The sequence below is a fragment of the Brienomyrus brachyistius genome, chromosome 20 (assembly GCF_023856365.1).
Source record: "Brienomyrus brachyistius isolate T26 chromosome 20, BBRACH_0.4, whole genome shotgun sequence".
Taxonomy (NCBI): domain Eukaryota; kingdom Metazoa; phylum Chordata; class Actinopteri; order Osteoglossiformes; family Mormyridae; genus Brienomyrus; species Brienomyrus brachyistius.
Genome location: NC_064552.1, coordinates 8,236,056 through 8,259,587, shown reverse-complemented (window position 1 = coordinate 8,259,587; position 23,532 = coordinate 8,236,056). Strand labels below are relative to the sequence as shown.

Here is a 23,532-nt window from a genome sequence, read left to right as displayed (position 1 = left end):
TACTGTGGGGACTGAGAAACTCATTATACAAATGACACTTGTCTGAAAGTATGTGAGCATGTCTCCAAAGCTTTTGAAAAGAGTATTAGCCTGATTACCCTAGGGAGCAGAATTCATAGCACACAAAGCATGCAATGAAGTGGAATTCAGCGACCTGTCTCTGTGTCTGACAGGAGGCCCTCTGCTTCCTGCTCTATGCTGACACCTGCTTCAATGCAGATTAAAATACTCAAGCCAGTCAATCTTTACTGTGGCCTTCTGGGAGGTGGAGTACAAGAAGGAGGGGCTGTTGTTCTCAGTACACCCTCCAGTCCACCGCAATAGGTACAATTGACAGCTTAATCTAGGGCAGTGTTTCCCAACCCAGTCCTCGGGGAACCCCGGACGGTCCACGTTTTTGCTTCCTCTCAGCTCCCAGCACCTGTACCAGGTATTTGGTGTTCCTGATTGGCTGGGAGCTGGGAAGGAGCAAAAACATGGACTGTCTGGGGGTTCCCTGAGGACTGGATTGGGAAACACTGATCTAGGGGATTACAAACATTGGTACAGTATACTTTTGGGGCTAATTTTAGTGGGTTTGTCAACACTGGGTTGTCATTTAAGGCTTTGCGATTTATTACCTTTATGTTTAATTACTAAAAAGCCATTTACTATTTACTGATACATCCAGTAAATCAGATATGATTAATTGTTCTTTGTGCTTTTATTGAGTTTTGTAGAAAATAGATTATGGCACATGTTAGATTGATGTAAGCAATGTCCCTGTGGTTACCCTGAAGGCCCTGGTTTTTGCCAAATTCCTATTATACTGGGTATCACCTCTTTTTATCTTTATTGTGGTTATGCCAACACCTGGGGTGTCCCGCAGACGTGGGTGTGTTGAGTTGCTTTTTTTTTTTAAGCTAGTGAGATGTCAGCGGCTTGCATGTGTACTGACCCGATCGCTGTGCCATTTACGCGATCCAGCACACCAATGCTACCACTCGCGCCACCCAATGGGGAGCCTTATAGAGTTATAGGTTATCCCTATATCCCCCCCCCCCCCCCCCCCCCCCCCCGTCCCCCAGGATTCACTTGTTTTGTTTCTGCCCCACGTTAAATGTGGTTATTTACCAAGTCATTACATTTTTCCATTTCGATTCTTAGTGCCCGATACCGGCATTACTGGTTCTACTGCACTCAATGCTACTGTTTTGCTATGGCTGCTTGAATACACATAATATGGACACAAAGCCTGCATGCAGTAATTAACCCTTAAAGTACTGCTTCTGCAATTATGTGTTGCAACATTCTTGAAATTATAACTCTCTAAACTATTCTCTCTCTTACTTCAATATCAGATTTGAAAAAAAAACTCTATTCCCACATGTCATTATAATACACATTAAAGTTTATAAGTAATTTCTGTGTGATATACTTTACTTATACAATTATTTATAAATCGCACTTTAACTTCAGAACTTGTAGTAACTGCTCCCTTCCTCTGTCTTTTATGCACTTTGAGACATTCTTCTGTATGAGCAATTCAGTTCTTTAAGGGTTAATCTGGGGTATCAAGATGTATTGAAATTACATGCCTGTATGAATATATATATGCATGATTTTATTCTTTTCTACAGAGAACAGTCTTGACAAAATCAGTGCACCTCTTATAAATGTTTTATTTCTGTTCAGAAATTGTTTTTAATAGCATTTCCAGGAAAGAAGAATGCATCTTAAATTGTCTGATAACAAGATATTGAACAGATATAAGAATTCTAAAACAGTGCACATTAAATGCTAAAATCTCTCTTTCATTGTTGTTATTTTAATAGCCCCATAGAGTCCTGTCAGAATTTCTACGAAGATTTCACGTTACAAATCGACATGGCTTTCAACGTCTTCTTCTTATTGTACTTTGGTCTCCGCGTAAGTACAAAATGTCCTAAAAATGTATCAGATGGCTTTTTGGCCTGTCAGCTAACTAAAGACTGAATAAATATTTTTTCTGAATTTATCCGAGATTGGTAGGAAGTGATCGTAGGCATTTTAAGTGCTTAGTGTAAGAAACTCTCTCTCTCTGCTGTCAACATCATTTGTTTCCCACAGTTCATTGCAGCCAACGATAAGCTCTGGTTTTGGCTGGAGGTGAACTCGGTTGTGGATTTCTTCACGGTTCCACCAGTGTTTGTGTCTGTGTATTTAAACAGAAGCTGGCTGGGTAAGTGTCCCCCCCCCCTTCCCGCCTTGTTTGGGCTTTTCCTGTTTGAGAAATTACTTCCTGGGGTGTGAGTCAGCGTTTGCCTCGTGTTGAAAGTGATGAGGTATGGCACCACTGCCATCACACAAAACACAAACAGATCGCAGGGAATCTATAGTAATCTGTAAACAGACCAGGGGCGTGTGGTGTCAAAATAAATCAGTGAAGTGTGCTGTTTGAAAACTGTAGGAGAAAAGGTTCTGCTTATCCTAATGGACCCTGTGCCCCGTACTGGGTCAGTCTTTGGGAAAATGGAAGGATGTTCTGGATGGTTGTTTAGTTGTAGACAGAATGATTTTGGGCCCCATGAAAAGAATCTTAGCAGGGCCCCCAACACAGTTTATTGGGGGTTTCTCTGGGCCCCCTCTCAGTCATGGGCCCCGAAATCGTCATCGTTTACCCCCCCTTTACAGCGCCCCTGCCTCTTGGAACTGGATCTCAATGTAGAGCAATAAATTAGAAAGCTGATATACCGAGTTAAAATTTTATTGCGCTGGTTATATTTATTTGTCGTATTTTTTTGCATATAACCAGCTTCAATCTTTTTAAGTATGTAAATCATATGGAAATTCTGTACTATCCATGCACATCGGTATCTATGTTTTGTGTGAATCGTAAATTTTTTGGAGTAGAAAAGTCTCAAATGAAAGTAATTTTTTTTCTTTCATGTTCTATTATTCCAGTGAGTGTGTGATGGGACATTATGCTGGACCATTTATAATATATCATAAGTATATGTCAATACAAATGCCTTCATTCTGGGAAGCACGATGGTACTGAGGGAAGCCTCCTGGGTTGCAGGTTTGAATGTGTTTGTTTTATGATTTACTTCCCAGGTGTGAGTTTTGACACTCTACCAGTGCGTTTTCTCCCACGTTGTACGTAGCATATGCCCATATGCCCACCAGAGTAACATGGTTCTGTTTGTATCTGCGTGTCCCCTGTGGAGTTCACCCTAACTTTCCGACCCGTTATTTGTAGGATGGCCTGTATATTATCATACCCTCTAATTGGATAATTGGTCATTGAAAATGGATGTCTGGTTTTCTCCTCTATTCCCATCTGCCTTCTCCTTATCGGTTATTTTTGATTTGCAGCGGTACCCGCTGCTGCGCCTGCATGTCCGTGTCCCCCCTACAGGACACCCAGAGGCTCACGGCATGGCCAGTGGTACTTCTGCTCACTCCGCTAATGGATCTGGCTCGTACTCTTGCGTCCCCTGTAATTCACGAAGCTTATTTGTCTCCTGGTAGTAACGATTTTCAGTCAGAGTGAGTCAGCATCGGGAGGGAGATGGGGAAGAAGTGCAACGTCAGGGGGATGCAGGAGCACACTGGCCGGGGTGGCCGCGGGGCACATGGACACACGTCTCTGTCGGGGAGCTATGAAAGGCCCCGCCACACGTTCTAGCAAGATGACATCATCAGAGGTTCCTGCCACTGTGCCTCACGCTGGCTACAGTACCGGGCTGCTCCAAGGCCCAGTGAAGCTGTGTACTCTCTGGGTGAATGTAGCGTGTGTAATATGTTAGTTCAACAGGTGGTGTTTTTAAGGAACCTGAAGGCAGCCAATTACAGCACCAACCCAAGTCCTGCTGGAGCAATCTTTAACCTCGGGGGTGGGGGGGGTGGGGTTTATTGCTCTGTAACCCCGACTAGCTCCAGGGAATGTCTGATCCTGCTTTCTTTAAAAAAACAATTGCTTTTGATTAAAATATTTGCTAAATACATTAGGCGTATTAAGCTATACGCTAAAACCTGAATCACTTCAGCGGTGGAACATTAAAATGAATGTTAAGGAATAACTCAAAATAAGGTCCCTAGGTCATCATTACAGTACCTGTTATTAATCCATCTGTCCCTTTATTCACTGGGCTCTATTTTGCCGTCAACCCCCACCCAAGGGAAGGAGAAATCTCTCCATCGGCTTAGTCAACAAGCAGCAGGGATCCGTGATTTTAGTGAACTTTGACAGTTGGAATTATTTGCACAGAAATTCTAACATGTAATCCCGCTATTATTTAAATAGACCGGTTCCTTCATAAAAAGTAACATTTTTGTTGGCTTCAGGGGAAATGCGTTCATGGAAGGAGGAACAATGCAGTAACACATGTTTCTGTACAATTACAATATACAGGTCAAGTACGTCCTAAAATTAATATGCAAATAGGGTTTCTCACAAATACCCTGCCAGAAAATGTCTATAATCAGAATATTTGCATTTTTTTATAACTTACAGTTTTTCCATTTGTTCATAATTATCATATTTTTATTTTACAAAACCACTCTTATTCCACTGCATGACACAACTATTCCACTGCATGACTATTTTGACCAGAGCTTCTCATTTGAAATTATCAGTATCTACACAGTTATGTTTATTTTTGGGTTTGCTAACCCAAATACAAACACATTCAGTTAATTGTGAACTCATGTAATACATACAACTCTGGCTTTTGCTTTCTACTGAATCAACTGAGTTCTTCTTAATCGAAAGCAAACACACCGAATCACATGACGTTGGCAGTAATGATTAACCATTAGAACTGAACCCATTGAAGACTACAGATTTTCCATCCACAGGAAATCCTTGAAATGTCAAGGCTGGTTTGGGCATTTGTATATCAGCCACTTTTAAAGGCTGTAACTCCTTATTAAAAGCTCTACCGCTGAAGTAGTTTAATCTGGAACTAGCTAAATTACTGTCTTCCTAATCCCCATGACTGGTAAACAAAACATAACTTTCAATACTACGTACTTGCAATTTTTCCATTGTGCATTTAAAAAAAATGCAGCATTAAGAGGCATAGTTATTATAGGTTCATCAATAAATTACGTTAATATTGTGCTTTTGCTGACTAAGACAAACAGTGATGCATAGCAACAGCAAAGCATATAAAGGTTTATTATGGCAGAAAGTAGTAAACAAGTTCCCTGATGTGAGAATGTTTGTTAATAATTGCTGCCACCTTGTGGTTGTTTAATGTAGTTCTATGCTTTTCCTATTAACGGTCCCTTCGTGTTGGACTTTTTCTTTAACAAAATATTTGATTCTGTAATGATGTTATGAACATTAGGTTGCAATAAAACATCTCACTATAGTATGCTTAGTCGTACAAAAGGCAGTGAAAGTTGGGATATTTCATGGATATTCAGACTAGCTAGCTAACAGAGTGTTGTTAACCGGCGCACAGAAACGCTCGCTTCGGTGGATGCAGTTCATCACAGCAGCTGGCGGTAATCCCGATTAGATGGACTGTACGTTATCCCCTATTAATACCTCTGTCCTCCGTCGATTGAGAAATATGTGCGCATCCTGCCCGATTGAGCTGTGCTGCGCTTGACCTGCTTTGACCGGACCGTGTCGACTTTCAGCCCATCTTCCTCGGAATAAATCCACTGTGATGCTTACAGTCAGGTTCTCCTTGGGAATTCATTATTTCCATCAGTCTTCTATCTTAATTTTCCATGCACAAGGCAAATGCTTAATTGACTTAATTATTTAATGAGGACTGGGGGTATGCCAGTGTCCCCAACGGCCACGGTCAGCTGGCAAATATCCTGTCCTGTAGACAACACATTATGGCATAATTAATGCAGATTATACCAATCAATTCTTCAGCATCTGTTATTTGTATATTTTTGTAAGTAATTTATACATTATCGTTTGCCCTACTGATGGCACGTTAATATTAATATTAATTTCGTGTTTGATATTGAATATTTATTGATTTACTTGTATCTCTTTGTACCCCAAAGACGATTAAAAAATAAAGAAATGAGAAAACAAAACATTCATAGAAGGCATAGAAGTATTCAGTCATGTGTTGGGTATCTTCAGCGTTTTCAGTGGGACATTTTCAGTTTCAGAACAGATAGCAGCGCTCAGTCTCTAGGGCTCTTGTGATTAATTCAGGATTATTATTATTATTATTTTCCGTCCGAATCCCATGAAGAGTTCAGCAACTACTCAGGCTTTATAGGTGGCCTGGAAAGCATGCAGCTTGTTATCTATTAACTGATAATCAGAATAAAAAATAAATTGAACCAGTCAGGAAAAGAATAACGCTGAATGCTGAAGCACCAGACTGTTCTACAGTGAGCAGACAGAGAGATAAAAAGCTTGGTATTTGACCTTTTCCTTAGATGATTTCTAAAGGAGATTAGGGTGTAATATCCTGATGGAAAAAGCTTTTTTTTTTTTTTAAACCTTCAGTACATGACTGATTGTAATTGGGAGGGGACGAGTATTTGCATTAAATCTGGTCGTGACGTCGTCTGAACGTCATTTTTGCTTTTTCCCGTGGACCAAACCACCTGTCCACCAGTCTGCTGTGTCGCTGCTTTACTTTAAGAAGCAAAATTGAGAGACAGCCCTGCACATCGTGTCTGACGAGAATCGAGGCTGGGAGTCTGGCATGATCTGCCGTTACAGGAGACTCCTCCAGCGGTGCTCACGCTTATCATGAAACTGGGGGGCCAAGTTAAACCTCCCATGGGCGTCTGAGCATCTCAAGCGATCGTTATTGCCCTCAGATCGTTATTGCCCTCAGATCGTAATTTCCCTCCAGCTCCATGATTCCCACCAAGATCTTAGTATACAGGGAGCCCGATGGAGGCACGAGGACAGAGGCTTTTCGTAGCCCTAGGAGACGCAAGAAATCTTGTGGGGACTTGTTTCAGAATGGTTATCGGGTCAAGCCCATCCATGGGCAGGTTATGGATAAGGAAGACCGAGACAACCTCCGTCATTCCCTCTCCTCCTGCTTCCATGTCGTCTCCTACTGGGGTAAGGCCTTAAAGGTTAAAGAACAGCTCTGATTTACCGCTGTCTGTGCTTGCATGGGACATTGCCCTGCTCATGTACTGTACTGTATGTGCGCTGGTGTCATGGTACTGTTTTATTATTTAATAGTGCATGTAAATTTTGGACTATGAAAGACAGCTATAAAATAATTTACATTTCAAAAGTAAGCTTTAGACAGAAAAGAATTAGTTTTGGTTCTAGATTCTTTCCTTTGATGCATTTATCTGTGATTGTTTGAACAACAGTTGTAAACGATCCCCTTTTGCTATCAATGGGAAAGACTAACTATAGATAAGTTGTTATATATTAGTGGTTAAAAACCAAAGACAAGAAGATGTTATATAGAAACATATATGCACTATATGCGCTCCTGTGGGGAACAAACCAGTTGATGTGTGTCACATTGTCTCATGTGCCAGTGTCCACTTAGCACTTTCATAGTATATCTGAATGCTTGTCTGGTGCAGTCAGTTGGATTCACAAATGATGTATGAAGCAGGATCGGGGCCATTCCAGAATGCATTTATCAATTCCAATCCAAATCGGGAAATGGAACTGGAATTGATGGATGCATTCCGGAATGGCCCCAACCCTTGCATGAAGCGCAGAATTGTGCTACTTTACATGCTGGAACCTTTTGCACTGTTGCGATTGTACAATGCAGTGCTGATCTCAACATGTGATGGCTGGAATAAAGATCATGATTTCACTGCAGAAAACGAATAGAAAAATGAATAGAAACCCCTACAAGTTTTGTGCTTTGTTGCACATTCTGTTCCGGTCGCCCAGAAACGTTAGCTGTGGGCATTTTACAGTGAATGGGCAGGTGTGTGGAGTAAACAAAGGCTTGCTAGACACTGGGAAGAGGGTGGGTGGGCTTCACGACAGGTCTGTGTTTAAATATTTAAAATTTTTTCCGTATTTAAAATTTTGCTTAGAGGTACTCGTTCAGTTACATTTCCCCACCTACTTCCATTTAATCTGAGTATTTTTGTGTCCCTTACTGTCTGGCAACAAAATCGTTTTGCTCAATAAAGTTTTTCATATCCTCTGGAAATCTCCTTAGCTATAGGGCTCTGTCTCTCAGTTCGATCCTCAGGGACCCCCAGATATGTTTCTGCTCCCTGATTAAAGTTATGACAAAGTAAATCACAATAAACATGTCAGGCAAGTAAAAGACTATATATATTTTTTTTATTATTATTTTGTTTTTTACCAAGCCAGCAAAGGAGCAAAAATGTGGCAAGGAACTATGAGGGAGGAAAAACATGGGCCGACTGTGGGTCCCTGGGGACTGCATTGGGAAACACTCCTATAGGGGATTTCGATTTAGGGTGTATTTAGATATAGTACAATAAAATGCTTACGGTTATTATTAATTTTTATGGTTTTCCATTTTAAGGCATTTTTTGTTCGTTTATTTTCTTTAAGTGGATTATTTTTTAAGATAATAAAAACAAACAGTTTAAAAAGGATTAGCAATCGAAAGATACCATTAAAGTTTTGCTTAATTTGCTCCAAAATGTTTGCTCACTTCAGAAAATAAATTGTTTATTTGTTTGTTTATGTTCTGTTACAGGTGGTCTGATGTAGTTCGCTGATGAAAGATGTTTGATAAAGGTGGTGGTTAATTTCTGCCCGTTTTCTTTCATGCAGGTTTACGGTTTTTAAGGGCCTTGAGGTTGATACAGTTTTCAGAAATTTTACAGTTTTTGAATATCTTAAAAACAAGGTAAGCGTATTTCATTTCAGTGTTCCTGATTGTTTATTTGCAGTATTTTTGTATCCAAATGATTTAACTTTATAGCAGTGTGAAGGTATCAGACCCCATAACAAAGTATCTGCCTTAAAAAATAAGGATGGTGGCAATGGATGGACTGATGGATTGTTGTAATTTACTGTTCACAGAAGAAAATACATTTACCATTTTATGCTCTGTTCATAACCTAAGTTACCTTCTTAGGGAAAAGGTTTATTTAAGTTTTTGTCTTATAAGTCAGAGCAGATAACAGCATGAAAATTATTTGCGGACAAGTGCACTTTGCAAATTACCTGGCACAATACAAGTCTTTATCCTTTTTAGCATTCTCTCTCGAAACAGAAAATACTCTTTTATAAAACATTCTCTCCAATTTCTTTTGTGATGTTTCCTAAATCCACATTTACTTACGTGTTATTACCCTATCTGCACAGTTATCGCAATGCTGTTATTTAAATCTGTTATATGCTTTTTAAATGTGAACAGTTTCAATGAAGTACAACCATTATCAGCCCCTAGGCTTGCAACAAAGGTACAATTAAGAAGGAAATGCTTTGAGATATATAGAGGAAAATGGATGGAAAATAATCCTGTATTGTAATTTCTTTACTGTTTATAAGCCGCTTATTAAATACGGTGGATCTCTAACAATCTCTCTGTTACTCAGAATTAATGTTTTAGCACAGATGTCAAGAAGAGCTTATAGATTGGCATGGTGCTTCTTGGTAATCCCCATTGAGCTGCATGACTCATAAAAGGTTGTTCTTACCTCTGGCAGGTCCAGTAGCCTCGGTTAATGTATCTGGCAAAATGTCTTACGACAGGGCATGTAACGTAAATAGTGCTAAACTAACTGAGGTAGTACTTATGGTGCACCTCACTGAACTGTAAACCCTGCCGCCAAATTTATATAAATATATCTAAATTTCCTCTTTTTTCCGTTTCTACTTGTAATGTTCTGAGTAGATCTCATCACGGCGTGTTGTTGCGTGATTCATGCCTTGGGTCGGTTTTCTGACGGTGGTGTTTGTATTATTACAAATGAGGGACATCACGGCTAATGTGACTCGCTAAACGTTAACTATTTCACATTAGTTCTTGGCAGCTGGCTTGATGAATTTTTTAGGGTAGTGCTTCGCTAAATGATGAAGTAAAGTAAATGATACTTTATTTCACATTTGTACAAGTATGAACACTTGCGATTTCTTTAACTTTTGCATATCCTGCCTTGCTCAGAGATACTACGTGTTTGTGTTCACAATCTGCGATGGATTTCTTATAACACAGTCTTATTATTATTTTACCAATAGACATGCATCACACAAACTCAAAGTACTCCTGTTATCCACTAGTGTTATGTGCTTTTGACCCTAGCAATCTGCTAACAGATTTCATTAATCCATCAAGATAATGAATTCTGTGAGGAAAGGTTTTTTTTTTTACTTTGCTCCCAGCTGTTCCGTTAAAGCTGGGTATTTATTTTAAAGCATGTTGGGTGTTTATTTTTTAGCATGCTTGGCAGTGTTGACTGTGGTGACACGCATCCTCATTCGAAATGAACACACAGTCATGTAGCCGTTTCCCTCCTTGGCCGCACTTCCTCTCCTTTGCCACCAGGGCGGAGTGAAGTCACCAGTCTTCCTCATTCAAAAACATCAAGGCATGTCAGACTATCTCAAATGTGATTGATAGGCCTCAGACCTCAGAAGGTTAACAGAATGAGCACAGAGCGGCATGGATTTTCCCAACAACAATTTCCAGTCCCTACTGTTATGTAAAACTCAACGTTTAACCTATATCCATTTAATATCCTCTTTCCACTGTGATGAAAATCCATTGCTCTTAATCTCCCGAAATTCCCTGAATATTGTTGTGTGTTCCTAATGAAATCAGGGCAGTATACTCTAAATATGTTCTAGCTATTATCATTGTCTGTCTATTATGAATTCTTTAACACGTATGTCTGCTAAATTTGATTAGTCTGTAAAACAATGTAATTTACCGCATGTATTACTCTTGTATGTGTTTTAACATTGATGGGCATCAATGACATTTTCATGGTATTTTTGGTTGAATGCTCCGGATATTTTGTGATGTGTAACTTGTGGTGTGTGTTTTGAACAGCGATTCCATCAAGCTTGTGAACCTGTGCTCTATATTTATAAGCACATGGCTAACTGCGGCTGGCTTCATACATTTGGTAAGTAATCTGCTTAAAGGAGCTTTCAAATTTTCCGGCAAACAATAATGCTTGTCTTGCATGTGAAGCATTGCATAGAATGGTAGACTGGGTGGCTCTTTGTACTAGTGATTATGGAAAAGCACTCCTGACCAGTACATTGTGGGTTTGTATCCCAAGGCAAATGGCACAGAACCCATTAGAAACAAACAAAAAAAAATCTTGTTAAAAATGTAATCTAAAATATTATTCTTAATCCTGAGAGGTCCCTCTGCAGTATATTTTGGAAGGGCAATATGCCCTTTGTTCTGTATGCTTATTAGCATAATTGTTTTTTCGGCAAAATTGTATGTTTATGGAGGGCATAAAGTTTAACTGCCACTAGGTGGTAGCATAACCCCGGAATTACAAATATGCCATCCAATGCTGAGGTTGCTGATGTTTGTCTGTTCAGTGTCATTAGCAGAGGACTTGTTTATAACATTGTACTCATTCCCTTTTGTAACACTTTAAGTCTTGATTACAAGAATTGTATTAATTATACATGAAATTAAATTAACATTTCATTTTTAGTATCGAGTTGATGTGTGAATGTAGCAAGAGCTGTGTTCATTTGAAATTTTAAATTTAAATTTAAAATTTTTTTTTCTATTTGACAACTGTCTTGTTTACACATGCATATATTCTGATGTATGTTACAGGTGGAAAACTCAGGGGACCCTTGGGAGAACTTCCAAAATTCCCAAGCACTTAACTACTGGGAATGTGTATACTTACTCATGGTTACTATGTCCACCGTGGGATACGGCGATGTTTGTGCGAAAACCGCGCTTGGTCGCCTGTTCATGGTCTTCTTCATCCTCGGTGGCCTGGTAAAAAAAAAAAAAAACTAAACTGAAAAAAAAACAATCTTTTACTTGCTTAATGTGTTTATTGCTTTGTAATTGTTGTAATTTTAATCAGCATAGCTACAAAAAAGTGACATGATTCCGCTTAATTGATATGTATTAGCATGTATTTCAGGTAGTAATTAGTAATGGTTGTTGTTATATTTTTACTAATTTGTTTGTTGTTTATTTATGACGTAAATTAAGATTACAGTGTATTTTTATATAGTCAGTAATTGCAGTAGAGTTGTATATTAATACCAGTGTTGTTGTATATTTGATGCATGTCTGTATATGTGTTTCCACTGGTGCCAAAGCGGAGATTTGTTTGTTACAGTGTAATGATATGGATTGCTACTATTTTAAGGCAGCATGCGGTTTCAGGGGACCCCACCCTTCAGTGTCCCTTCCCAAATCCCAACAAACAGCGTGACGGGGATGACACATAGGGCAGCTTGAGAGGAAGTGCTAGGCGTCGGCCTTGGGGCCTACTCACCATTAGACGCAAACCGCAGTCGCTGTCAGAGGCCCAACAGTGCAAAAATGAATATATAAATAAACACACATGTTTATGGCCATTTTAATTAAATCCACGCACGCCGAGTGGCTACGTGTCATGCTATTTCTGCAGCGACTCTCGTAATTTTATTTTATTTTTTTTTGTTTTGGAGGATGTCGAGCATCTCGTTAAAGTCACTTGCTCGACGTTTTCATCAGAAGGCCCAATTAATTATTTCCGCATTGAAATGCAGTAAATTGTCAGAGTGAGGCAGCGTCAGAATGTACGTTAAAATTCGAAAATGGCTGCACTGTACTGCTGTTCTCCTTTCTCCAAAGGATTTTCTGTTTGGATATTACATTAACTGAGATTACAGATGTATCATATAAGAGACCAAATGTACCTTTAAGTTAGATAAGGAGCTATAAAGTTTGTAAAATGCATGTTTCTTGCTCTACGGGCCTCCTAATGGCTCTTAATGCATTTTGCATCTACAAAACATCAAGCTGCACTATTGACATCAATCTGGCACTAATGTTTGTTGGACAAAACATGGCTTTTAGTTATTTTTCTCCTTTTTTTCAATACAATTTGTTTTTTTTTTTTTTAACCTTACCTCCACTCAGCCCAACACTCACCAACCCCCTACCCATAAAAACGGGGTCTTTATCTTAAAATGATATCTCTTTATCAATGGATTACAACCTCATGTTAATCCGTATATCCTTATTCTGTCTTACATTTATTTTTTCCCTTTAGCAAAAATTGCCCTTTCACAGTGACGACTTTTTTCAGACATTTTTATACTTTATTCAAAGATATATCCCCCCTGTTTTTTTTTCAGATTGTATGTGAAGAAGTATTCAATATCTACGTTTTCTCCTCGTCTTACAGCTATAACTGGAACATTTTTTTCCCTCCCCTGCCTGTGTCTATTTGTTTTAGTCTTCTCTTCTGTCTCCTGTCTTCTCCTTAGGCCATGTTTGCCAGCTACGTCCCTGAAATTATAGAGTTAATAGGCAACCGCAAGAAATACGGTGGTTCCTATAGTGCGGTTAGTGGGAGAAAGTAAGTATCCCATGAGGCTCTGCTGCCTCTGCCGCGGTGTAGCGCTCGCTGCATGCCATTTTCTTTTTCTGTTTCATGCATGTAGGCCATGTTTGCTCGCTACGTGCCAGAAATTGCCGCTCTCATCCTTAATCGGAAGAAATATGGCGGAACCTATAACTCAACTCGGGGCAGAAAGTAAGTTGAAAGCAGACGAGGTGTGTTTGTGTGACCCGAGTCCCTTCCAGAGGCCCCGATCTTCAGTCATGCCTGCACCCCCAGTTCCCTCGATGCCTTGGTTCTCTGAGCAAAGTCTGCAGTTGCTCTTGGCCTGCTTGCTTTTCTTTGTTCTTTGTACGCTGTTCTTGTAGCTGCAATATGCTTTGTAGGTCACTCTTAATGTCTTGAGTCGTTAATCGGAATTTCCATAGCTTCCTGCCGCAGCCTCCGCATCGGCACGTACGCTATCTTATTTGTGCCGAACTCCGACAGCCGTTACGACGTCACTCTCCGGAATATCTGAGGCGGGCTTTGGTCACGTTTAGCTTTCATCGTGTTGGTTAAAACGGAAAAAAGGGAATTCTGGAAAAAAAGAGAAGCCATTAGCACAATTTAAAGACAATTTTCAAGTCAGTGAAAGAAGATTAATGAAATGCTATGTTTGGCTTGCGTTCACTGTTTGGATGTGAGGTCTGGCGTTGAAGGGACTGATTTTCAAAGGCTCAGAAATCTGTTCTCACATATCTGCATGTGATATTAATTACACTGGTGAGGTGAAGTGTGTGGATATACATATATAAAAGAAGTTGTCTTTTTTCTAAATTAAAGCCAGTAGAAGATTTAAAACATATCATGAATTAAATATTCAGAATCTGCAAAGCCCCCTGCTGGTATATTATTATTATTATTATTATTATTATTATTATTATTATTATTATTATTAATAAAAGCTCCAGTATGATAAAAAAAATTAACTTTGTTTCTATGTACAGTATAGTGAAACTGAAAGAGTATAATATTATTAGTAATACTATAATTATACAATTATTAGTGGAATTAAGCAGTAGTCATGGTGCTACACAGTAGATTTATACAAGTGGCACTGCCAGTTATCAGCAGATTTGTTGATAAATCGTTCGCTTTCCAAACACAGGCATAGTCCTAGTGAGCTTTGTACAAACCATAGCTAAAGAGGTTTGTTAGCTGTTTATTCGGTATGTGTTATCAGTGACGTTTTGATATACTCTGGACATTCTCAATTAATTATATACAGGGCACATAATTTACGTTTTATTTAGTTTTGTTCCATGTTTTTCCATGTAGGCCCTTCAGAATTTTTAGTTGGGACATAATTTCTGAATCATCATTTTACAGTTAACGCAACACAACTGGCAGGTCTAAGTAATTAGTTATGCATACTTATTATTAAGAATATCCGCAAAAATATCTTCAGATCAGTGTAGAATTATTTGTTACTGCTTTCTGATAAGCACACCATAGTACACCATAGTACACCATAGGCAGTCACTCATGAAGAATTTCTCACCACATCATTATTATCCCAATGTATTATTATTATTTATTCTAATTATTTACAGTATTATTATTTTTCGGACCTACCTACAAATTTGGCTTAAAGACAAACTTAGGGAACGGGACTCGCTCGTGACCTGAGGACTGCCTTTATTTGGTAATGCTGCTGTCTACTTTCCGCAGTTCTATGGCATAGAGGAGTTCTCCAGTATGTTTACTAGAATTATATTCCGATAATCAGTCATGAAAGGAAAAATGCTGTATCAGCAGTATATAGCTACTGGTGCTGATGCTTGCGGTCCCCACCACCCTGGGGGTGTTTAATTGTAACCTTCGTCTTATACTGTGTTGGTCAAGCTTGTGCCTCTTTTTTGTTTTGGGGGTGTTCTGTAGCGTTTATATAACCAGTTGAACTGTTGTAGAGAGGTTTTGTGTCTAATTTCACATTCCTGATTAGTTCAACTCACTTCAAATGTAAACTTAATCTAACAGCAGAGGCTCTTTTTCGCACACAAGGTAAAAATTGGGGGAAAAGAGTTTTTCTATGACTGTTTATCTTCACGGGGTCACCGGGAGAATGGTTACGGTAATGAGAGCATCTCTCAGTGCAGGCAACCAATAAAAAATGCCTTTAAATGTCCTGACGTTCGATGCAGTTTGAGTGCTAGCTGTCTAGGAAGTAAAAGTTTGTCGTCAACAACCGTAACGATTAAAATTAGCCAGGCGACCAGGCAAAGAAATGTGTTCTTCGGCATTTGTTGTAAGCACAGCTCAAAATGCACGATTTTAATGTGAGTACTGTAGAATCTGGGTAGGCCCCTTCATTTGTACTGTATTGTGAGTTTAAGCACAGTGGGGATTTATGTATAACCATCATAGAACAATAAAAAAAAACAAATAGATATCAAATTAAAAGGCACGTTTTTGGCAAATTGAAATGGCAATGCATTTGACACATTTATCATCTGAAAACACAACAACACAGAAGAATGAGCCCGAAATAATGCTTTTGAAATGAGCTTAAATGATTCCTTAATTTGGATATGATACGAAGAAAGAAAATTAAAGAGCTCCGTCTTCTGGATCCAATTGACCGTAGCGAAAAATGTTGGGTTCTTTGTTTAGTTTGGCAATGCATAGTAAACATGCAGCCCAGTTCATCGAGGGCAGATATAATTGGCAGTACGGTTGTGCGTTGCTGGTAACGTGCAAACACGGGGATGATGTTTCGGCTTTGCGGCAGTAATGAGCGTGTGAAAGGCAGCTATCGCATATTGCGGTCATACAACAAGAGACCGTTTGAAATCTGAATAATGCATGCCGCAGAAGCATGCTGCCTCTTACTGTGCACCAGTACCAGCGTTGAGCAGGTCATCAGTTACAGGAGCACAGACTGTCTCGATACTGAAGCCAAACCATAGGATAGCCATGGTCATTATGTTTCGGGATAGACCTGCCGTATCGTTAAGTTCAACAGCCGACCGTGTTTACCGTCTGAGTCGGAAGCAGCGACAACTCGGGCCTGGCTTGTTTCCTAATGATCAGCTCCTCTGCCAAAATGAACAACAAGCCCCCACTATGTTTTGACACGCACACCTGAGAGATCACAAATGCACGGTTACTGTCACAGTCCGTTAAAGCATTCTGCTCACTAGCTGCGGTGGCCCATGTTTAGGTTGCGCTGTACGTTTCTGGACTATCTGGATGGCTGTTACCCCTGGACTTGCTTATCAATATCAGCGACGAGTGTTTACCGGCTCCCTGGAAACGTTAAGTGTTCTCTAAACCAGAAATGCTAAATGTCAGTCATGTATTTGACTTTCACACACCACTTTGACTAAGTATGAAATATAAGCATTGTTTCTTGTCAGGCTGGCTGACATGTTTTTAGCTGTTTTCAAAATTCAGCTTATTCTTGGCTGGTAATAATTCAGAATAAGAATTTTTTTCCTGCCTCTTTCTGAATAAAATAGTAGCTGCAGTGGCCTGGATGGCATGTCAGAGAGGACACTGTCTTTGCAGGCCTGGCGCTCTTTAACTTCACTAAGTTTGGATATTGGTGGTGAATAGAACGGGGGTTTCTATGCAGACTGGCACGGACCCAGGTTCTCACAGACTGCCCTTTGTTGTCCACTCCCAAGGCCGTGGCTCAGGGGTCTGTCCTCGCGTGAAACGAGAGCTGAGGATGTAATGATAGGATATTTGTGCTATGTAAGGTTATGACCTGGACTGTAACCACGAAATATCCTAGAGCACTCGACGCTTTTCTGAAGTCGGTGATTTGCTCCATTTGAGAATGATAAGAGAAGTTCAGTCCTTCGAGGAAAATGTATCGGAGTTTGTTGTTTGGGTTAAATTTGTTTTTGTGTGGGGGGGGGGGGCGCATGGACAGCCAGCGGCACACTCAATTACGTCGAGTCTCAAAACCCGAGATGTCAGCATTTGCAAGTTTGTTATTCAGTCTGCCCCAAGATATAGTGCATTGGGAAAGAGCAGAGTGCGATCAAACAGAGTTGAAAACACTTAAGTACGACGTTCCAATTAGCGGAGCAATGGATTATGGTCTGCCTAGTGACTGAGGCTCTCTCACCCAAATTCTCTCATGTTCTTCTCATTAGATTATCACAAATGTTGAGAATCTACCATAATTTGGAACATCGGAATGGACGCATTTGGTTATATTGTGTTTTGCAGGGTTGGGGGGGGGGGGAGGGGGTCCATTTGACAGGCCAATATGATTTTTTATGGTCTGACAGCAGTCACTTTTAAGATTAATGACCAGTGTTTCTCTCTTAGAAGAGTGAAATTTGTTTGCACATTTAAAATCACCATAAAACTTCATTGATGAATGAAAGGTTTTAAAGAAAAAAAAAATACATCAGTTGATATCCACCCAATGGCTGGAATTCACACGCTACCATCCATCGTGTGCTGTGCTGTTAATACATATTTTTAGCTTATAGAAGAGATGCCTGACCTGTTTTCAATCTCTCATAATTATTCCTTTTTTTTTCCCTTTTAGACATATCGTGGTTTGTGGTCATATCACTCTTGAAAGTGTCTCCAACTTCTTGAAAGACTTCCTACACAAGGACAGGGATGATGTCAATGTAGAAATTGTTTTTCTCCATAAGTAAGTACAACAATTAAATAATGAAAAATAGTAACTGAAGATGTTAGGAGTGGCAGCCCATTGGTGGTGTGGTCAGGTCCGTAACCTCAAGCCACATGGGTTGTGGGTCTCAGTCTGACCGCATCTCTGTGTGGGTGCCTGTTTATCGTTTCCAACATTTATGATTGCGGTGAAATTGTGACTTGACATTTCCACTTAAATGTGTCTGTCTGTCAAGGAACTGGCGTCTTGTCCGTGATGTACTATGCCTCAAGCCACCTCAACCATGCTGGGATTAGTGGTTATTGGAACTGGATTGATTGAGTTGTCAAAATTCAAAATAGTCAAAATCCAGAATTTACCATCATCTGTTTCATGTTAAATGTACTTGCTTGGAAAAGTTGTTGTTGCACCAAATGACTTTCTGTGTTTTCTTTTTCTATTCCCATCATGACAGTATTGACCCTAATCTTGAGTTGGAAGCCTTATTTAAACGGCACTTCACTCAGGTGGAATTTTTTCAAGGATCGGTCCTCAGTCCAATTGATCTTGCCCGCGTAAAGGTATAGTCTTCCAACTGAATGGGCCGGATACATATACTATACTTCTGTACAAAGGCAAAACAGTCTAACTAAATATTTTAGCAAAACTGAGTTATTACCGAAATGATCTCACGTGCTTTATTTTATCTTGTGACAAAATATCTCCTACAATTGTTTACACAATTCCAAGCTTAAATCTTACCTATCTGCATGTTCATTATACTGTTAAAATATTGCACACTTGCACATTTGTGCTTTCATACTTGATGACATCCAGTATTGTCTATTTTAGATACAAAGCTTTATGTACATATACTGTTGACTTTATTTGTTGTTTTATTTTCTTATCTCATTATTTGGTGTTCTAACATTGTACTACTCTATTCTGTCATTCTATTTTAAATTTGTTGCATCAGCTGTCGGAGTCAAAAAACACCTCTGTTACATGTGTTCCTCTGCATACTGTAATGACAATGAAGTTGATTTGACTTGAATGAATCTTAGTTCAGCTGCGCTTGGTTTTGAAGAGAGTACTATCGTTTACCTACCTTCTAAGTATATCTCCTTGAAGCCCCTTTTCTCAGTTTCAGTGTCAGTGTAGTTACTGTGTTATGCCTATGTGGGGCAGTATAGCTACCAGGCATTTGCCGTTACATCCTTTCTATACGATAGTCTACGTAGTGGACATGGGTCTTCCTTGTAATGAACGTGCATCCCGCTGCTGTCTGTCATACCTTTCGGTGTCACTTACGCTTAATTCGCTTTCTCTCACTCAGATAGAGTCAGCGGACGCCTGCTTGATTATTGCTAACAAATACAGCGCAGATCCAGATCAAGAAGACGCCTCCAACATCATGAGGTGGGGACAGCTGCTCACATGCTGGTTCTCTTCGGCCTGTGGGAAACCAGGGTTTCTCCTGCCTGCTTTTTGCTTTTTCGCCACATGCACAACTTTTATGCGTCCGTTACCTCTTTTATAAGCTGTATGGAGAAAGTCAAGGGTGTGGAATCTGTTAAGCTTTTAGCCAGAAATCGAATCCATCCCTTTAAATATACTAAGATGCAGATAATTGAAATGATTCTTGAAATTTTTTTAAAAATCAATGTGTCGTTGCGCTGTCGGTGAATAATGAATGCGCTGTGCCGAGGGTGGGGGCCGAGCTCGATGTTTTGGTAAGCGTACCTTATTCCGTTCCCTTCAGGTGTGAGAGCAAAGTGTGCGTGAGGTATAGCAGAACCACACATACTGTAAAGGCCTGCTGGGTGTTTGCATGCACTGAAAATTGACTTGGAAGCCAGTGCTGAAAAAACATCGTACATTCCTGTACACACTGAATCTTATTTTTTAATGCCCCAAAAGAAATAATTGGCTAAAGTTACCTCTAAAATAGATGAGGAATGAAAATGTGTGCTCTTATACATATTTTATGCATATTTAATTTTTCTGAAAACAGCTTTGGGGGTCTGACTGATTCTGGATACACTCTGTTTACTTTGGATTTTAAAATGTGCTCAATTTCTAAACTTACAGAGTTATCTCTATCAAGAACTATCATCCAAAAATACGAATTATCACGCAAATGCTGCAGTATCACAACAAGGTAAGAAGACACCTCACCAATGCTATTGGCATTTCTTTTCACTGTCGTGTCATTTGGTAGTGACAGTCGTTCTGAGAAACAGCACAATCTCTGATTACAGCAACATGTTTCTCTGTCAAAGATGAGTGTTTGACATTCTTCCTGCTCTCCGACTTCAGGCCCATCTGTTAAACATTCCGAGCTGGAACTGGAAAGAAGGAGATGATGCGATTTGCCTTGCAGAACTGAAGCTGGGTTTCATTGCCCAAAGTTGCCTGGCCCAAGGTCTTTCAACCATGCTTGCCAACCTTTTCTCCATGAGGTCAGCCATCCAGGTACTGGCGTCTGTTTAGAACTTTGCCGTTAGGTTTCGATAAAGTGCTACACAAACTGAGTGCTGAGTGCAGTGTAATATTTAATTTACTAAGAAGTTGTTGCCCATTACTCAGCTGGCCTGTTAACACGCAGTTACTCAAACAATGTTTGACAGAATATTCCCCTGTAAATCATGATCTGGACCTATACAATCATCTATGCCACATGAATGTCCTTGGGCAGCAATTTTGTCATTATTATGGAGTCATTTATGCTTTTTTTTCAACACCACCAAAGAAGACAGAAATTAGCGGTCTGACTCGTAACATTAACCATTCCATGGTGCTCTAACGTAGCTGTGCAATTTGAACCATGTCTCCATTTTATAGCCGTAAACCGGCATCAAAACCCGAGTGGTATTTTTAGCACATAGCATGAATGGCCTGATCGTATTCTCCAATGAGAAACAGCTGCAAGTTAACCCTCTGCTTCTGATAAGGACTCTACGTGAATAGAAAAAGAAAAGTGTGTTTTTTGAACAGAGAGCTTTTCTTTTTTTAAAGTTAATTTCCTAGTATTGTGGTTAAAATGAATATCTTCATGTTTTTTCCTCCGGTCAGTTGTCTGGTCAGTCTTGTTGCACACCAAAGAATTGAGATGAGTGCATTTCACTTCTGAATGTTTCCAGAGCTACGGGATTCAACTTAGGAGACAAACATGGGAAACCAAAACACAATGTGTAGTTAAATGGACAGAATTGGTGATGCGCATCCTGCTGGTGTATCACTGCCGGAGAGCAATTAAATAACGTAATTCCACAAGTTCCTACTTTGTATTCCTGTCTGTGTTGTTTTGTTTTTGGAGCAAATTTAGAGCAGAAAGTTGCGTATGCGGACATAATCATAGTGATATGATGCTTTTGGAAGATCTGTAACTTTAAGATTGCTGGTTAAAATCCTTATACAGTATGGCATTCCATGTTCCAGCCTTGACTAAGGTACTTAAGCTGATTTGCCTCGGTAAAATAATTTAAACTGGTAAATGGAGTCACTCTGGATCAACAATAGCATAAAGAATGTATGTATTGCTTTACTAATGGCCCTTAGGATCAAAATGGAAATATGACTGTAAATGCACCTATTTCTAATTTTGAGCACAATATCGGGCTGCGATCTTGAATTGGTTTTGGTCCAAGTGAATTAGAAGAGGCTCAAAACAATGTGAAGGAAATAGCGTCCCCGATTCAATCAGACTGAGAACTGTGATTTATTCAGTCTGCAAGGGCAATCTGTAATTTAAAACAAACAGAAAACCAAAATGATATATCTGAGGCATTCTACTTTGGGTTTTATAGCACATGTGGAATCTTTTATTTTCCTTTTGGCAAGAAATGAAACAGATTTTACGAAGCCAGAAGAAATTACAGCTTTCGAGCGTCATAAAAATATATGCTGTAATGAGGCATTTAAAAGTGTCGCAATGACTGATTTTTTTTTGAGCAATTAAAAAGTTCTGTCATTATCATGTCTTCTCCTCACTATTTTCAGGGAGAATTAATCTGTCCCAGTTGTTGACGGAGGTTCTTGGTCAGAATTACCAGTCTTACCGTAATATTTTAGATATCACGCCAGTCGTTTGACATCTAGGCCTACTTATGTGTGTTTAGCCTTAGCGAAGGGAGGGATGGTGAAAGAAGTTGGTTTGCATTGCGCTTATATCATGGGAAGCGAGACGTGCCGCGTATTCCCCCGGAGAGGAGCTATTCCAGCAGCCGTTTTTGGTTAGCTAAGACGGGTTTTTCGGTAACGGAGGGGGTGATAATATGAAGAAATGGCCCTATTGCCCTGGATCATGCCAATAGCATTGAAGGACTAGTGACAACAAAAAGATAGGAAAGATACTATTAGTCACAGAGCCAGCTCTGTAAATGACAGTTTTGTACCACATAATTGCCTTTAGCTGTTTATCAGACTTGCCCCTGTGTTGTCATCCCTTTTCCTGTGTACTAAATAAAACATATGTGTATTTTTGATGTCTCGAGTGCTGGATGCATGCCTCATGAATCTAAAAGTGCAATCTCAATACGGGAGATAGGATTTAGTCTGTAAATTCGGGGGTGGGGGGGGTGGAGGTGACAGAAACTGTCAGGGTTATAACACAATGTCTGATTTTATCATTAGAGCAGATTAAGTTCATGAAGTAATTTGTAAAAGCGTGAAAATAAAAATATGCTGGGCTAAAAGATTAGGCATGAGCGTCTCTTGTGAGATCACCTCTGCTGAGGGGCTAAAGGAAGTATTGGTTAGGAAGCACCGTGATGGCAGAGTCTGACTGGGGAATTTAGATTCGTCCTGACAGCCCATGCACATTCGTACAGCGTAATTTAGGAAGCTGAGACGGATAAAGAAAAAAGGTTTCCTTAGCTGTAAATGACAAGGCACTTCTATTAGTGCACTCTCAAGGTGCCTGGGGGGAGGGGGTGTGCTTGCTTGCTTGTACGCAATTGCTTTTATTCCAGACGAAACGAGCGGCCTTCCTTAGGAGTTCAAGTGTGTCTGTAATGGGGTACTTCTGAAATGCGTCTTTAAGCGGAGCTGTCAGTGTGCGGATGAGTCCCGGCGCTGTTATGGAAGTTAATGGGGTTTCTGCTTATCAAGACATTTCATTTCCTGCTCCAGGGGTGCAAAATTTGATGATATGAACTGGCATCACCTCCAAACGCAATTAAACCACACTGCTATATTCAAATAGCCTGTATTTCCCCCCCTTACGACGCAGTAGTAATTGTTCCACTTTGCCAGAGAAAGAAGATTCTGTTATACTGTATTTTGAGTTGCTCTCGGTTTAATCAGAAAAATGTACATGTCTTTACATGGCTTTCTTTAGGGTTCATCCTGAATCGATACTGCTTTTTTGACTGGGACCTCTTTCTGCAGTTCTTTGTTTTAGTTTTTAATATACAAACAATCGGTATTTCTTTACAAGAAAAACACCTCTGTCATGCACTAATGACGTTTGATGGAACCAGCACTAA

General features: G+C 39.8%; 1 protein-coding gene across 17 annotated transcripts in view; it reads left to right on the top strand.

The window, feature by feature from the left end:
* Positions 1 to 23,532, top strand: part of LOC125715317 (calcium-activated potassium channel subunit alpha-1-like) — a 163,921-nt gene that overhangs the window by 87,524 nt on the left and 52,865 nt on the right. For all 17 annotated transcript variants that reach the window (XM_048986652.1, XM_048986648.1, XM_048986650.1 and 14 more), the window contains exons 4-14: positions 1,815 to 1,908; positions 2,089 to 2,200; positions 8,702 to 8,777; positions 10,929 to 11,004; positions 11,685 to 11,855; positions 13,346 to 13,437; positions 17,972 to 18,082; positions 18,519 to 18,624; positions 19,380 to 19,462; positions 20,135 to 20,204; positions 20,363 to 20,518. In XM_048986652.1, coding sequence (XP_048842609.1) covers positions 1,815 to 1,908; positions 2,089 to 2,200; positions 8,702 to 8,777; positions 10,929 to 11,004; positions 11,685 to 11,855; positions 13,346 to 13,437; positions 17,972 to 18,082; positions 18,519 to 18,624; positions 19,380 to 19,462; positions 20,135 to 20,204; positions 20,363 to 20,518 — 1,147 coding nt within the window. The remainder of the gene's footprint in view (positions 1 to 1,814; positions 1,909 to 2,088; positions 2,201 to 8,701; positions 8,778 to 10,928; positions 11,005 to 11,684; positions 11,856 to 13,345; positions 13,438 to 17,971; positions 18,083 to 18,518; positions 18,625 to 19,379; positions 19,463 to 20,134; positions 20,205 to 20,362; positions 20,519 to 23,532) is intronic.